Source organism: Frankliniella occidentalis, unplaced genomic scaffold (assembly GCF_000697945.3).
Source record: "Frankliniella occidentalis isolate FOCC.00 unplaced genomic scaffold, Focc_3.1 Scaffold236, whole genome shotgun sequence".
NCBI classification, from domain to species: Eukaryota; Metazoa; Arthropoda; class Insecta; order Thysanoptera; family Thripidae; genus Frankliniella; species Frankliniella occidentalis.
The window spans coordinates 383,490-400,303 of record NW_026267362.1 but is presented as its reverse complement, the minus strand read 5'-3'; the positions used below and the strand labels follow the sequence as shown (position 1 = coordinate 400,303).

Below are 16,814 nucleotides of genomic sequence, written 5' to 3'. Positions count from 1 at the left end.
CACTTAGAAGGCGCAGGCGAATCGCAGTGAGGGAGCTCCGTAATCCCCCTCCAGGTTATGATTATAAAAGCTTTTCCAATAATTCCGAGGATAATTATTAATTCTCATGTTGATGATGTGATGGATAGGTAAATACCTCACTAAAGACGGAAAATAGACTGTCAGCTCAATTATGCAACATATATGATACACGCAACCGTGTGTTCACCTCACGTATGACCGAATAACTTCAGCAGCTCGTAGTTTGAGTTTGTTGTTGTTTGTTCGGTTCAACTCTTTTCTCCGAGCTTTCATTTGTTTTTCCTTCTGCTACTGGATCGTCTGCTAGAGACTCTGCAGCGCCTCTCGTGGAGACACTCTGAACTACGCCTGAAAATTGATAACTCCCTCCTTCCCGCACTCCCCCCTTGACCTGTGTCTGTCTGCAATTTCGACTTCCGCCAGTAGAGAGCGCCACTGTAACTTTATTGTAGTTAATGGTAGTTAAGTTCTTGTCACTTGAATGACTGGAAGGAGTTTTGAGAAATGATATTAGTTTCCTTTAAATTGGATCTTTCTTTGCTTAACACGGCAAGAGAATAGTATCTAAAATGATGTATTACTATTGTCAATGTAAGGAGTTGGTGGGGAGGTCAATTGCAGTGTTGTTAATATCGAACTTTTGAGAAGAACAGCCAAGGCCCGAAAACTCATCTTAATAATGTTGGGGCGTAAGCAAAGTCTCAAGGGTGAGCAACTACTTGCAGACTATGGCCCCGATGAATGCCTCAACGAAAGTGCTGATATAGAATGGGTCAACAAGGTATGCACTCGTATTGTGTCTATAACTGCTCATAACCTCTGGGACGTAGGTTAGGGAGGAGCCCATGGAAAGAACTTCACCAACACCTCTACTCCTGAACTGACGGTTGTAGTAAAATAATTTAATTTGTTTTACAGATCTGGGTACGGCGGCTGATGAGGGCCTGTGCCCTGCTCAGCCTGATCTCTGTCAGTCTCAATACCCCAAAGACATTCGAGCGCCACCCCCCTCTTCAATTTGTCACATTTGTGACAGATCTTATTGTTTCCTTCCTTTACACAGCTGAAATGGTGGCCAAGATGCACATTCGTGGTATTATGAAGGTAATTAGTTTTTAGTTATTTCTCCTAATCTCATAGGAGTTTCGCTGTTATCGAATTACCATATTCATAAATGTGCATGTTCAATTATTACAATCATATAACATTTTCAGGGGGACAGCCCATATTTGAAAGACCATTGGTGTCAATTTGATGCAAGTATGGTTTTCTTTCTCTGGGTGTCAGTTATTCTTCACACTTTTGAAATGCTGGGTATTGTTCCCCGCTTTAGTTATCTTTCTATTTTAAGAGCACCTAGACCTCTCATAATGATACGCTTTATACGTGTCTTCCTCAAATTTTCCATGCCAAAGTCTAGAATAAACCAAATTTTCAAGTAAGTTACATTTTATATCACTCACATATTATTACATTTTTGTGGATTTATTGTCCCTTTGTTTCTTTTTTTTTATACCAAAAGCTAATTTTTTTGGCTCTTCCTTTTTCAGACGATCAAGCCAGCAGATTTACAATGTCACATTGTTTTTCTTATTCTTCATGTCTCTGTATGGTCTCTTAGGAGTTCAATTTTTCGGTGAACTCAAAAACCATTGTGTACTAAATGATACAGATCCAAGGTAAGTTATTCATATCTCTACAGTCTTACAATTTTATGGAAATATATTGCTTTGCGCATTTTCTTGACTAATGTAATTTGTTCTCTGCAGACACATAACAATAAACAGCTTGGCTATACCTGACACTTTCTGTTCCACTGATCCTGATTCTGGCTATCAGTGCCCAACAGGAATGAAATGCATGAAATTAGAACTTTCACGATACACCATGGGATTCAATGGCTTTGATGAATTTGGTGATCATCTTCCTCTTGACTTCGATTCTACTTTGTGAAATTAAATTTTAAGTCTCTTTACTGAATGTTTTTGTTTTTGTTTTTTTCCCATTTTCAGCTACTAGTATATTCACTGTATATCAAGCTGCATCACAGGAGGGTTGGGTTTTTATTATGTTTCGAGCATGGGATTCTTTACCTAGCTGGCGAGCTGCCTTCTACTTCTCCACCATGATATTTTTCCTGGCTTGGCTGGTTAAGAATGTATTTATTGCTGTCATAACTGAAACTTTCAATGAGATAAGAGTACAATTCCAACAAATGTGGGGTGTGAGGGGTCACATCACAAACAAAACTGCATCTCAGGTAAGTTGTTGAATTTTTGTGATACATATATAGTTGATTACCGGTACTTTCAAATATGTTTCCTTTTTTATTTTCTAAATGTTCTTTTTCCTGTAATCTGTTCCAGATATTAATGGGTGATGATATGGGTTGGAAATTGGTGACACTGGATGATCACAAAAAAGGAAGACTTGCTCCAGAAATGTGTCAGAGTATATTGAGGTCTGCTTGGTTCAGAATGCTTACCATGATTGTTATTTTAAGTAATGGCATCTGTATGGCAACCATGAATTTTAAACATGATGAGCGTCCTAGAGAGAACTTTTATGAACATTATTATTATATTGAGGTATAAACTGGTGATATATCAATCACACTTTTGCTTTCACATCTTATGTTTCCCTCAAATTCAATTTTTTATCTGTCCACAGGTTTGTTTTACAATATTCTTGAACCTGGAATCGTTGTTTAAGATCTGGTGTCTAGGATTTCCATCTTACTTCAAGCAATCTATCCACAAGTTTGAGCTATTATTAGCGATAGGTTCAACACTTCACATCATTCCACAATTGTATTTGTCCGCCTTTGCATATTTCCAGGTATTTATTTGCTCTTTTAGATTGAACTTTAGTCATGTACCTCATTTTCTTAAATGAAATAATTTTTCTTTGGTCCTTTGTTAGGTCTTTAGAATTGTCAGACTAATTACTGCCTCTCCAATGCTAGAGGACTTTGTCTACAAAGTATTTGGTCCAGGAAAAAAGTTGGGCAGTCTTATCATATTTACCATGTGTTTGTTAATTATTTCATCATCAATATCAATGCAGCTTTTCTGCTTTCTCTGTGACTTCACAAAGTTTGAAAGCTTTCCTGAGGTGAAATATTTATTTATCTATAGCCTTCTTTTACGAACAGCTTTCAGCGTTATTATTATTTGATCTTTTTCAATGTTTCAATTTGTGTGTATTTTCTTTCAGGCTTTTATGTCCATGTTCCAAATTCTTACCCAAGAAGCGTGGGTTGAAGTTATGGATGAAACTATGTTACGAACAAGGGAAACACTTGCCCCTCTTGTTGCTGTCTATTTTATTTTGTATCACTTGTTTGTGACACTGGTAAGAATCCTGGAAAGCTTGAAATTTCTGTATTTTGGGGAAGTTTTAGAGGTACTCTGTTTGGAGGTGACCCCCTCTACTATTATTTTAATTAATTTAAATTTTTATTAAAAACTTATAATATGTGTTCAGAGATATTATTTGTGATTAAGCGATAATATAATACCCTATGTGTATGCAGAAAAAATGTAAGAGATAGATGAAACTTTAGTTCATGTGTGAGCCACAGTAAGAGGTTGTTTGATGTCAGACACTGTACTTCTCATTTGTTGTACCCAATAACGATCAGTGAGAGTTAGCACATCATACTCAGAACCTGGAAACTTGACCAACACATCACAGCTATTTATGCGGTGGATGTATGTTATGTATTATATCTAATCCAGTCAATTTGTTCTTTAAAAGTATGACTGGTGTTAGAATAGCAATAATGTTTTGGTCAAGGCACCATTTTCTCAGTACCAACTATTGATGTTCTATGTAGGGTACAACCAATGAGCATGGCAGCGGTGATCGACCAGGCTCTTGTGTCTCATACGTAGTTAATAAAAGTTAGAACCACTTCTTTTTGGAATTTACATTTTTGAATATAATTTTTGCATGTTAAAATACAGTTAAATCACTTCTAATCTATCTTATCTAAATTTAAATAATTTTGAAATAGGACAAGGGGTACCTCTAGAGGTCACACCACTGGTCCATACTCTGTATTTCTTTAATCCATTTACAATTTCATTTCTCTTCTTCTGAATTACAGATTGTGCTCAGCTTGTTCGTTGCTGTTATCCTAGATAATTTAGAGCTTGATGAAGATATTAAAAAGCTGAAACAGCTAAAATTCCGAGAGCAAAGTGCAGAAATTAAAGAAACTCTTCCATTCCGCCTTAGAATTTTTGAGAAGTTTCCGGACAGTCCAAAAATGGCTTGCCTCCACAAATTACCGTCAGACTTTAGTTTACCGAAGGTGCAATCTCAAATAATGTGTTTTGAGTTACCATGATTTTTGTGTATTCATCTATTTAAAGACTACATTAACTTAAAATTTGCAGGTTCGTGAAAGTTTCATGCGTCATTTTGTAACAGAGGTTGAAGATGATGAAATTGAGGGAATGAAACGCGTCAGTGAGGCATTTGACTCTAAAGTGGTTTATCGTAAGCAAAAGCCAGTTCATCTCCTCACTACTACTTTGAAAGTGCGCAGTGTTAGTGTAGATCTACGAAAGGCAGCAATTACCTACATCATCAAGTAAGCAATAAATTTCATAAAATCATGTAATTTTCAACTAATTGTTTCTTTGTAAAATCTAATTCCACTTAATCTCATTTTAGTGACTCCAATAACCAACGACTAATGCTTGGAGACTCAGCTGTCATTGCTGTGCCAGGGAAGGGACCTCTTAATCCACAAGGGACCATCAGCAGTGCAAAACAGCTCAGAATCGACCAAAAAAAGTGAGACAGCAAGTCATTATTTATTTATTTGAGTAATCTAATATTTCTTTCCAACTGGCTACTCTGAAATTTTATCTGCCACTTACTTTGGCACTGTTAGCCTCAATATTATGACAAAGCCCATTACAGTTGAAAAAAAAAAGGAAAAGAAAAGCTTCAAATAATAGAAAGTATAGGATGTATATTATTAAATCAACATCTTATAAGTAATCCAATTCAAACTTAACTATCTCAAACAAAAGAGAGCAAAATTCCCTTACCAGTACCATACTTGTGGTTTTTAAGTCATACATATTTTCTTGGTCAAAATGCCCTTGATAATTAGTACATATAAGAATTAAGGAACCCCATGGATTGGATTTTCTGTGGTTGAGGTAACTATGTAAGGCTTTAAAACTGTCTGATTTTTATTTATCATTTTTGAAGAGCATGAATCACTTGAAGCATACTGCTTTAGAGTTGCAACAAGTACAAAAACATAGTAGAATAATCCACACCTAAAATTAAACATCTTTTAAACAAATTCTGTTTGGTTGACCAAAATACAAGCTTAACATACACTAGATCTACATTGATGTGTGAGTGTGAGACTTAACAAAAGCTTGAGCTAGTATTTTGAGTTTCTAAAATTTAATTTTCATTTTGGAATAATTTTTGAGAATCTAGAAAATTAAATAAACCGTTTCTAGGTCCGTCTCAAATTGACAATGCTGCATGCTTTTGTAACATCTACTAAATGCATGTAATTACTTATGTACCAACCAAAGCTTTAAGACATCCCAAGGTAGTTGCCAATCTTATGAATTAACTTTTTCCTTAAATGTTACAATTACAGCATGCTGTAAATAAATTATATTTATTTTAGGGTTTAATTTATCTAATTATTTGCTCTAACTTGAATATTTTTTTTTGTTTTGGGAATATTGAAATTAGAAATTGATTTGGTGTTAGATTAGAGTGTAGCCCAGAGAAATGGTGTACTGCCCAGCCCTAAATCTATCATTCTCAATTCAAATTATCACAAATTGCATTTCTTGGCCTGATGAACAAACTCTTACCTCTGAAAAATAACTACCATAATCTTGGTATGGAAACCAGTTGTGTGTGTAAACCATAAAACCAAACTTGCCACAATGTAAAATTTTTTCAAAAAGTTTCATGTTTGAAATCTTTTAAAAAAAGGCTTTAAAGTTATCTATCGCCTGTTGTTTTAGCAATCATGTTACTGTTTTACTGGAGTCTCTTCTTTATTTTGTGTGGAGGCATGATTAAACCTAGAGTATTTCAAGCATCTGTGTTGTGATTATACTTAAAACAACTTAGCTTGTGCCCCCAAATGTTTTTATGTAGTTGTTATGACTAAGGTCAGATGTTGAGTAATGTTTGCATTATCAATATCTCTGATCTTATGCACAATTTGAACACACAAAATAAAGGGACCTATATTAAAAGAAAGAGGAGTGATCAGTAACTGCTTGTCGAAATATCAGAGATAGTCTGTGGGCATGTGCACCATTGTGGAATGGCTAGGAGTTGTGAATGATATGCAGCATGCGATCCAGGTCTATTCGCCGCAGCGTTCGCAGTGGATCGATCAAGCTGAAGCAGACCTACGAGCATCTCATGGAAAATGGGGATATCGGTGCCATGAATCGAGTCAGTGCCACACGAGCCAGACCGCACGACCTGGACATCAAGCTTCTTCAAGCTAAGCGACAACAAGCTGAAATGCGAAGGTAACTTTAATTTAGTATCTAACAAACCTCTATATATTTAAAAATACAGGACATATTCTGTATTTACTTATTCTTTTAATTCACAGAACTCAAAGAGAAGATGATTTGAGGGAAAACCATCCATTTTTTGACACACCTCTATTTGCTGTACCAAGAGAAAGTACATTTCGTAGGATCTGTCAACGTGCTGTCTATGCTAGATATGATGCTAGGCTTAAAGATCCTTTGACAGGAAAGGAACGAAAAGTACAATACAAAAGACTTCAGTATGTATTTTGATAATGTAATGTTGGTAGCAGCGTGGAAAAGCAAGGCTAAATTACAACTGTTCATTGTTTGTTTTCAGCAATTTTCTTGGTTTGGTTACTTATTTGGACTGGGTAATGATATGTGTTACAACATTGTCTTGCCTATCAATGATGTTTGAAACTCCTAAGTATCGAATCATGGATTCTCCTGCACTTCAAGTGACTGAATATTGTTTTGTATTTGGAATGAGTGTTGAACTAGCACTAAAAATATTAGCAGACGGTCTCTTTTTCACACCTAAAGCTTATATGAAAGATGTTGCATCTATTCTTGAGATGTTTATCTATGTGGTAAGTCTATATTGCAATACATAGTTTCATATTTTACCACTCATTCAACATTTTTCTTCAAACTTACACTAAATTTGCTATTCAGGTTAGCCTGTCATTCTTGTGCTGGATGCCCCAGAGTGTTCCACCTGCTTCTGGTGCTCAGGCACTCATGATTCTACGATGTGTTCGACCTTTGAGAATATTTATTTTGGTACCTCACATGCGGAAAGTAGTTGATGAATTGTGCAGAGGTTTCAAGGAAATTCTTTTGGTGGGTAACATAGGTCTTTATGAGAATCTAATATCTAAAGTCAGTTTTTTTCTATCTAACCCCATTACCTGTTCTTAGGTATCAACTCTTCTGATTGTATTAATGTTTGTCTTCGCAAGCTATGGTGTTCAAATGTTTGGTGGGCGATTGGCAAGGTGCAATGACCCCACCATTTTTCGTCGTGAGGATTGTGTAGGAGTTTTCATGAGACGTGTTTTTGTTACAAAAATGAGGCTTCATCCAGGAGACAATGAAAGTTACCCATCTATGCTTGTTCCTCGAGTTTGGTAAGTAACTGACTTCAATGCCCATTTCAACTACCCATAGCCCACATGTGTGTGCTTGAATAAATTACCAACTATTTCAGATTTAACCAGTAAAGACATTAAGGAAGCTATTTTGTCCTTTTTCATCCATTTATATATTAATTAACTCTTAAAACCAATGTATAATGTGTACCTCAATTTTTAGGGCAAACCCTCGACGATTCAACTTTGACAATATAGGCGATGCAATGTTGGCACTATTTGAAGTTCTATCTTTCAAGGGTTGGTTGGATGTGCGGGATGTGTTGATCAAACAATTGGGTCCAGTAAGTCCTACACCTCTATTGTAGCAAGCATGTGTGGTCATGTAGCTACAATGGCTGAGTGCACTGGACTGATTGTTCATTTTGATTTTTTTCAAATTGTAGGTCATTATGCTTTTTAGCTTGTGAATGAAATAAGCATGTGCTATTTTTATTTTGGAACCATTATGGATCAACATATATATTTTTCTCTGGGATGGAGAAAAAAATAATTTTTGAGTCAGTATCCATCCTTGTTTTATTTATTTGTATGATGATGTGCTTTTAACTGAGAAGTTTTGTTTGTCTTATGCACTTAATGTTTTCATCGCAAGAGCATAAACTTATAAAGTGTAACAGAAAATCAGTAAATTTTTTGTGTTCTTGTCATGCTAAGCTGGAAGGGCCTTTACATTATAGTTTATAGTACATAGATATTTTGGCGCATATCTCATCCACCCACTTTTATACAGTTTTCTTTGTCAACTCCTTGCATGGTGTGATTCTTTTTTTGTTGACATCTGTATTTTACATATGTACAAGCAGAGACTGCTTTGTTATTATCATCTCATTATCAACAATTAGTAATTTTTTTTTCTTCTTACCAATATGTATTTTTATCATGTTTTCAGTAAAGATTTTTGTTTGGTACTCTACATGCAATGAACCTTTTCAACATAAAGAAACTTAATTTTCAGGTCTATGCCATTTATATTCACATCTATATTTTCCTTGGATGTATGATTGGCCTAACTCTCTTTGTTGGTGTTGTCATTGCCAACTACTCAGAAAATAAGGGTACAGCCCTGCTTACTGTTGACCAGAGGCGCTGGTAAGTAACATTTCTCACACACAAACTACCTTTGCATGACTGAAATTTTTTCTAAATCATTTCCACTTCTTTTCAGGTGTGATTTGAAAAAGAGATTGAAAATTGCCCAGCCTCTTCATCTACCTCCAAGACCTGATGGACGAAAGTTCCGAGCTTTCATATATGATATCACCCAGGCCCTTTCCTTCAAAAGACTAATTGCAATTACAGTCATCATTAATAGTAGCTTGCTTTGTGTTTCGGTTAGTATTTACTTCTTCTTAAAAGAAAATGTTTGTCTTCTTCTTTTATTATTTCTTTGTGAGGAATTGCTTCTTCTGTTCCATAGTGGCGAGAAACAAATCCAGCAACAGACTATTTAGCCACCGTCAGTGCCGGGCTCACTTGCATATTCCTAGTAGAAGTTATTATGAAAAATATTGCATTCACTCCTCGAGGATACTGGCAATCACGCAGAAATCGCTATGATCTCCTGGTTTCTGTTCTAGGAGTCATGTGGATTATGATTTACTTTTCTATGCAGGTCAGTTTTGTTTCCATGCAGATGTGTTTATTTTAAGATGAAAGTATTGAAGTAGATGACCACCACTTTAACATTTTACCCCATCCCTTTCTTCCATTTTTAGAATGACCTGGCTTACACTGTGGGCTACATGGTTGTTATCCTTCGCTTTTTCACCATAACTGGAAAACATGCCACTCTAAAAATGTTAATGCTTACTGTTGGAGTATCAGTTTGCAAATCATTTTTTATCATTTTTGGAATGTTCCTGCTGGTATTTTTCTATGCATTGGCTGGAACAATTCTTTTTGGGACTGTAAAATATGGGGAAGGAATTGGCAGGTTTGTATCCTTGTTTAACTTCATCATTTTCCCAGTGTCATCAGCAGACGATCATCTTTATTTCCATTTTCTTTATTTTTCTGTACAGACGTGCAAATTTTGAGTCACCAGCCACAGGAGTTGCCATGTTATTCCGTATAGTTACTGGAGAGGATTGGAATAAAATCATGCATGATTGCATGGTCAGCCCACCATATTGTACCCCTGCAGATAACTATTGGGAGACGGATTGCGGCAACTTCAAAGCCTCTCTAATTTACTTTTGTTCATTTTATGTAATTATTACCTATATTGTTTTAAATCTACTTGTGGGTAAGTTCTTTTCTTAAAAACAAATATTTTTCAATAAAACTATTATTACAAAGTGTGTTTCTCTAAAAAAAAAAATTTTTCTTTTTTGTTTCCTAAGCTATCATCATGGAGAATTTTTCATTGTTTTATTCAAATGAAGAGGATGCTCTATTGTCATATGCAGATATCCGCAATTTCCAAAATACTTGGAATATTGTTGACATACATCAAAGAGGGGTAATACCAGTGAAAAGGGTAAGTCAAAATGTCAGTCTAAGTGAAATAGCTTTAACAATGACAGTGCAGTTCAGTTGAAACCTCTTAAATTGAGTAGAAAATGGGGTTGAGTGAGTGTGAGAATGAAAATAAAAACTGCAAAATTTGAATTTGAATGTTCTGAAAGAAAAACATTGAAAGTGATCTGTTTCTTCTTAAAATGGGGGTATATTCTGACTGACAAAAAAAGTCCTGGTAAAACCAAGTTATTAGCCAAACACCATGTGAAACCAGGTTAACCAGAACGTGTAGTTCTTTTGAGACTGATTGTAGAAGGTCAAAATCTACACTGATCAAAAATCATAGAAAGTGCTGCTTTGTCTTCTTGTTTGAAGTGTTCTGACCCATATAGAATTTTAAAACCATCAGGTTTTGGAGAAATGCCACAGTTTAGTTTATGTTATCCTTATCCTCTGCTTTTACAAATCTAAAGATTTCAAAAATTTGATGTTTATTATCCAGGTTAAATTTATCCTGAGGCTGCTAAAAGGGCGCTTGGAGGTAGATCCACAAAAAGACCGTCTGCTTTTTAAGCATATGTGTTATGAATTAGAGAGATTACACAATGGAGAGGATGTCACTTTTCATGATGTATTAAAGTAAGTAATTAAATTTCTTGTCTGAGAATTTCTGTATGGATCAGGTGCTTCTTATCTGCCTCCCTTTTCTACAGCATGCTGTCATATCGGTCAGTTGACATTCGGAAGGCTTTGCAGTTAGAAGAACTTTTAGCCAGAGAAGAGTTTGAATATATAATTGAGGAAGAAGTTGCAAAGCAAACAATACGCACATGGCTTGAGGGGTGTTTAAAGAAAATTCGGGCTTCAAATGTAAGTCAAATGCTTACCTGAATTTGGATTACACCGTTAATAAATTAGTTACACCTCACAATCATGTATTTTCTATTTCCAATTAAAGAAGCAGCAAAGCAGCTTGATTGATGGGCTAAGAGCAACGAATGAAGTCCTACCTTTACCTGACCATCATGTAGCTGAAGACAAAAGCAAGGAAAGCAGCCTTGATCGGGATAGTGAAACCGAACACAAGGTAAGATCGACACTTCATCTCTAACTAAATACTTCAGTTATATTTGTTGTTTTGATTCTCTGCATTATTTCTGTCATTTAGGACTTTGAAGTGACACGTCATCGCAGTAAAAAGTCTGTAAATCTGCCACGCTCAGACAGTGTTGGAAGCGGGAGTGGCCGGAAGTACTTGGCACCAACTTTATCTGATCCAGCTGTCCGTCCTGACAAAGATAGTCAACGCAGCAAGAAACGAAATAATAGAACTCAAGGTATCTTGTGTTTTTATTATATAAATTCACTATCACAATTTAGTAAACTCTTAATATTGGATGTTTTTTCCACAAGGATCAACTAAAAACAACAGTTTACCACATGTCACTGAGAGTGCAGAACCACTTAAATGGCAGAGAGATACGACAACTCTCCCTAAAGTTTCTTCAATGACAACAGAGGTGCATGATTGGTGGCACGAACAACTTACTTACAGTAATCATTCAAGTGAAGATGAACTTTAAAATATTAGGAAGGTAAGAGTAGCCACATTCCTACAAGAATTAAGATCTCTGTCTGTTTATTGGTATTCATATTTCATACTAAAGACCAAAAAATTGTGCTTAACTTGTCTTCTGCCTAAGACATTTTAAATTTATGGTTGTATGCTGTTTGATGTATTTGAAACAAAACATCAGAACAATCTTGGATACAAGTGAAGAAAACTGATGAAATTATCTACTGGAGAAGATACTTCAAAAATTCAGGAGAGAAAGAAGATGGAAAAGTAGGAAAATAATGTACTGAATGAAAAAACAAAATCCAATTCTGTTCTTAAGCTGCCAAAATATTACGGTTGGAAGGGAACATTTACGTATATCATAATTACTATCTTGTTCAAACTTTTTCTTTCCTGGATTATGAAGTTCTGGTGAAATGATTTTTGAAATATCTCAGCAAGTAATGTTATTTTGATTTGTTTTTTCATTTTGTAAAGACGAATAGACCTCTTACTTGGTTTGTAGGTTTGTAATTTATCTATCATCAATTGTAGCTCACATGACAGGTAACTTTTGTGTACTTACCTGTTCAGAGTGGCTTAGATCAAATTTTAAAAACCAACTAGCCATTCATCCCAATGTGTGTTCAGAGTTACCAGAGTTACTGAGAAGCTCCACATTTAATGTGATTCCGTTTTCTATATTTTATAAAATTTTACACAAATTTGTTCCTGTGCCATGATCTAATTTTCTGCCCCTTCTGAAGGGCTGGGTTGAACAATAAGGGGTTTCATTTTGTCCATATTTTAAGGACTATTTTCAGTTCTGTGTGTTTGTGTGAGTGTTTGTGTAGAAATGTCAAAATAACAGGGGCAGGTACTCCTGAGTGCTCATTACGGAGGGCTGAGGCAGAATCCTGTCAGAAAATGGTTTCTCCTAGTATTTATGTAGATTAGTGGAAATTGACTGAATTTTATTAATTTTTAGGTTGTATGTTTCTTAGTAATTTGATGAAGGGACAGGTTCAGGCTATCATGCCTAATGTTTGTAAATTGTGTGCATTGTCTGTTTGGTGGAAAAATTCTCATGCTGTCCTGTCCTGAAGTACCTTGGCAAACCATGCTATGGTCTTGGTGAGATTCTTTCCAACCTCCAGATTTGCAATGGTTTGTCAGGTTTGCAAAAGTCTTAAAAAAATTTGATGGTACTAATTGATTACTTCTATGGTCTCTGAATGAAATTTGTTAATTAAATGGGAATGTTTAATGTTGTTTGGTCTATGATTAGACATTAGAATCTATCAGTTACAAGTCTTGTGTTGTGTCGGCGTCGGCAAGTGTAGTTTATGCACTAAACCATGTGAAATCAAAATTTTTCATGTTGTTGCTATAGTATTGTTTGATTGCGAGTTTGTTTCATGACATGCATTGATTTTGAATGCTTATGAAAGTCTTTGTTATAGGTTTCTGTTAAATGGAATGATGTATTTAGATATCTTACTGTTGTTAAAGGTGTTGATTTGTATTTTTAATGCCGATTCTATGACTCTGTTGACAGTAAAATAAATTGAAGAGCTAGCGTACTGATTTCTTTTGTGTTATTAATGTTCCTAAATCAGGAATTATAATATTTTCTTGAATAATGGAAGGTTTATTTTGACACCAGGAATTACCATAAGTTTAAATTTGAGCATTTCACTAGAGTATACACAGTACCTACCAAAATAGAACTTATATCTAAGAGGGGAACATCTGCATAATAGATAGATAGATTGCAGCCAACAATACACTACTTTAATTTCCAGTGAGATACACTACAGCAGATTGAATCGTGTCCTATGCGAGGAGGTCTTCTGCCATTCTGACGGACTGCTTTGCTTACCTATCTATCTAGCACCTAGCACTCAAAAATGTTTACAGGAAACTTTTCCCCAGTGATTTAAAATATAAACCTGAGGACATCTATGAAATGCCAATAGCTGGAATCCCATGATATCATCAATCAAATCATACAACAATAATAACTTATGATAATATACACTAAATATCCTCTTTGCCTTGTCCATTAAATGGATCGAGCAAGGAGAAACTGTTGTCAACATCAGGTACCCAAAGCGTTTTACAAAAGCACATACTATTCCGAGCACGGAACAATTGTTCAGGTAATCTTCTTAAGTAGTTTATAATAGAGTAGCCTTTAGGTTTCATCAGTGTGACGGACTAGAAAATACAAGCGTTTAAAACTTGGTGTAAAATTTGAGTCACCATACAGAATCCATAAAATTATGTCTCTATGATTTCTTGCTTGCACCAAAAAGACCAAATAATCAACTTACTTCTATAAAATTCATGGGACAAACAGGAATGCGTACAACATGGAATGATATCACTCTTCACAGTCTGAATGCAGGGATAGGGCAGAGAAATCCTATTGATTAAATCAAAATTCTTGAATAGACCTGTCGGGTTTCCATCCCAGATGCCCTACTCCTTGCTCAAGTTTCCGCCTAATTTGCCAGTCGCACCTTTCTGAGCGCGACGAGCTTCATTAGGTCTCTCTCTTTCTCTTCATTGCAGACGTTTGCCTTTCACAGCCATTTGATAGATGTCCACACCGGTAAGGGTCCGTGAGGTGGAGGACATGAACACGAACGGATCTCCCCCCCAAGTCAGGCCTTCTCGGGGCTCACGATGCTGGGCGGCACGGCGTGCAGAGGGTGTGGCAGGAGAGTGGCGGCCTCGGGAACGTCGGTAGCACCGACCACCCCGGGCTTGCCGCCGGCCAGCGGTGACCCTCCGCGGGGGGAGCCCTGCTTGCTCTCGGGCACCCGCGGCATGGCGGACAAGAGCACCTTCTGCAACACGGCCAAGACAATGTGCGCAATGTTATCGTGGCGCGGAATGTGCAGCTGAAGCGCGAGCGAACGCCCGGCGAGGTGTCGACGGTGCACTTTGTTGCTCACGACGAGCAGCTGCGCCCCGGCCCGCCCCGGCCCGCCCCGGCCCGCCCGGCTCGACCCGACCGACCGGGCCACCGCGGGGGAGCGCGCCCAGCCGCGCTTATGAAGTAGGATTATGGCATGGATTGAATGGCAGGAAGGGCCAATGGGACTGTACCTTTTTCAGCGTGTCCCCCTCGGCCTTGTATATCGCTATGGCAGCCATGACGGGGATGGCGGCCAGCGACAGCGACGCGATGCCCCAGCCCAGGGCCTCGGCCCACCAGGGGTACAAGTACTTGCCGTTGTTGAACGAGGGCGGGCTGTAGTCGATCAGGAAGAACACCCATACCGCCTGCACAACGCATTGAACACGACGGACGTCAGGAAACGCAGAGAAGAAATGACTCGATCGTAACTTTGTTACCCTATGCTGGAACTCACAAGAAGCGTCGCGGGTGAGATGACCCACCAGCAGGCGCGTATGTACGGGCCGGGCATGAGCCCCGTCATGTCGCGGATGTTCCTGGCCAGGCGACCCGCGCCGTACAGCCACGTCACGCCCACCACCTCGAAGAAGGCCAGGTACATGATACTGATGGAGGCCGTGTAGTGGTCCACCAGCTGGAAGAAGTAGATACCACCCTGCGAACACGGGGGAGTGCACGGCAAGTCAGAACGGGTCGTCAGTCGTCACGCTGGGTAGACAACCCCGCCGAGCAGTGCAGCGCGGCGGGCGAGTATTGAGCATGAGCATACCTCCGTGACGTAGGGCAGGCCGAGCAGGAAGGACACGAAGCAGATGAGCAGCACCAGGACCTCGTGGCTGTTGAGGTTACGCTTGATCCACCCGGAGAAGCCGTCCTGCAGCGACGTGGCGACCACCTCCACCATGGCGAACTGAGTGTTGAGCCCGAGGCACAGCATCATGAAGAAGAAGCAGACGGACCAGAACTGCGCCGCCGGCATCTTGGCCATGGTCTGAGGGTACAGGACGAACACCAGCCCGGGGCCTGGGGCAAGGGTAGTGTAATTTGGAGTTAATGCTACATCTTTTAGACGCCCGAGTCCGTCCGTCCGGGACTAGCGCTCACCGTCGATCAGCACGTCCTTCACGCTGGTATTGAGCTCGTGGGCGATGTTGCCGATGGTGGCGAAGGCGAACAGCCCCACGAGCATGGACGACAGCACAGAGATGGCGGATACGGCCAGCGTGTCGACCAGGATCGGGTTGTCATAGCGGTTGTAGCTGCTGAGCGAGATGACGGAGCCCAGCGCCACCCCCAGCGAGTTGAAGTTCTGCGCTAGTGCGTTCACCCACACCTGCGGAGCACACGTGGACAGGTCAGCTGGTCAGTTCGCCGGTGGAGACCGCGTGCGTATGAGAGATGAAGATGAAGCCGGGGAGTAAATGAGAGCTCACATTCGCGTCTCCGAGCAGTTCCCAGTCCGGCTTGAAGAAGTAGCGCAGCCCCATGTCGGCGCCCTCGAGCGTGAGCGCGCGGCCCAGGAACACGAGCACGAGGACGAAGGGCAGCGTGGCCGTGAGGTAGAGCATGCGGCCCGAGGAGCGCACCGACTTCCACACGGCGAAGTACACGAGCACCCAGGCCACGAGCAGGCAGGCCACCAGCTCCCAGCGCAGCGACCGGGGGTCGTCCAGGCCCGAGGACATGTGCAGCACCTTGTTCCTGCACAGCGGACACGCAGCAGAGGGTTTGGTCAGGAAAGTGTCGCCCTGGGAGGAACGTCAGGCCTCAAGGTGCAAAGAGAAAAATCTTCTTGGCGCCACCAGGACTTCAAAGTGAAGTGAAGCAAGAGGGGACGTGACAGCATGGTTACAAAGGGAACAAGCGATCATCCAGAAAGTACGTCCGTCATTCGCCGCGACGAACCTGCCAAGTTCAGCCTCCGTGAGCTCTCATAGCGCCTGATAGGTAGGCAACATCTTGCCTGCAGTGCACGCGTGTACTGCGGGGTGGCCTACCCCGAGTCTTGCAGGCGCTGAGCTCCCACAACTTGCCGAATAAAATCTGTGAAAAAGCGGACGTACTTTCCGGACGATCCCCCAGTCGAACTACTGCCGAAATTATGTTTGAGGCGGAAGACGGGACAGGAAGGGGGAGAGGAC

The 16,814-nt window shown here is 39.4% G+C and overlaps 2 protein-coding genes across 4 annotated transcripts in view; one reads left to right on the top strand and one right to left on the bottom strand.

Moving 5' to 3' along the window:
* Window positions 1-444: 444 nt before the first annotated feature.
* On the top strand, window positions 445-13,331 carry LOC113208970 (sodium leak channel NALCN). Of its 3 annotated transcripts, none has more exons than XM_026426267.2 (30): window positions 445-802; window positions 940-1,125; window positions 1,236-1,459; window positions 1,572-1,700; window positions 1,791-1,936; window positions 2,034-2,281; window positions 2,388-2,609; window positions 2,692-2,859; window positions 2,944-3,135; window positions 3,238-3,375; window positions 4,133-4,339; window positions 4,425-4,621; window positions 4,705-4,827; window positions 6,405-6,563; window positions 6,650-6,829; window positions 6,910-7,162; window positions 7,248-7,415; window positions 7,494-7,702; window positions 7,887-8,007; window positions 8,682-8,815; window positions 8,892-9,057; window positions 9,144-9,338; window positions 9,442-9,659; window positions 9,748-9,971; window positions 10,069-10,205; window positions 10,689-10,825; window positions 10,900-11,056; window positions 11,145-11,273; window positions 11,355-11,523; window positions 11,600-13,331. In XM_026426267.2, the coding sequence occupies exons 1-30, from the start codon at window positions 701-703 to the stop codon at window positions 11,767-11,769; spliced, it is 5,208 nt and encodes a 1,735-aa protein (XP_026282052.1). In that variant the 5' UTR covers window positions 445-700; the 3' UTR covers window positions 11,770-13,331. The 3 variants fall into 3 exon arrangements, with proteins under 3 accessions (XP_026282052.1, XP_026282051.1, XP_052128945.1); XM_026426266.2 differs by having other exon boundaries at window positions 6,390-6,563; XM_052272985.1 differs by having other exon boundaries at window positions 6,378-6,563.
* Window positions 13,332-13,374: 43 nt separating this feature from the next.
* Window positions 13,375-16,814, bottom strand: part of LOC113208971 (sodium- and chloride-dependent GABA transporter ine) — a 17,489-nt gene continuing 14,049 nt past the window's right edge. The window contains exons 5-10 of the mRNA XM_026426268.2: window positions 16,107-16,374; window positions 15,778-16,006; window positions 15,443-15,696; window positions 15,128-15,328; window positions 14,862-15,038; window positions 13,375-14,599 (exon numbers count right to left, since the gene is read on the bottom strand). Coding sequence (XP_026282053.1) covers window positions 14,414-14,599; window positions 14,862-15,038; window positions 15,128-15,328; window positions 15,443-15,696; window positions 15,778-16,006; window positions 16,107-16,374 — 1,315 coding nt within the window. The 3' untranslated portion in view covers window positions 13,375-14,413. The remainder of the gene's footprint in view (window positions 14,600-14,861; window positions 15,039-15,127; window positions 15,329-15,442; window positions 15,697-15,777; window positions 16,007-16,106; window positions 16,375-16,814) is intronic.

What these genes read in the sequence shown, in the direction of transcription:
- LOC113208970 (XM_052272985.1), top strand. Translation starts at nt 701, where the DNA reads ATGTTGGGGCGTAAGCAAAGTCTCAAGGGTGAGCAACTACTTGCAGAC. An exon ending in GGGTAATACCAGTGAAAAGG is followed by an intron (nt 10,206 to 10,688) that starts GTAAGTCAAAAT and finishes TTTATTATCCAG; the next exon opens with GTTAAATTTATCCTGAGGCT. An exon ending in ATAGTGAAACCGAACACAAG is followed by an intron (nt 11,274 to 11,354) that starts GTAAGATCGACA and finishes TCTGTCATTTAG; the next exon opens with GACTTTGAAGTGACACGTCA.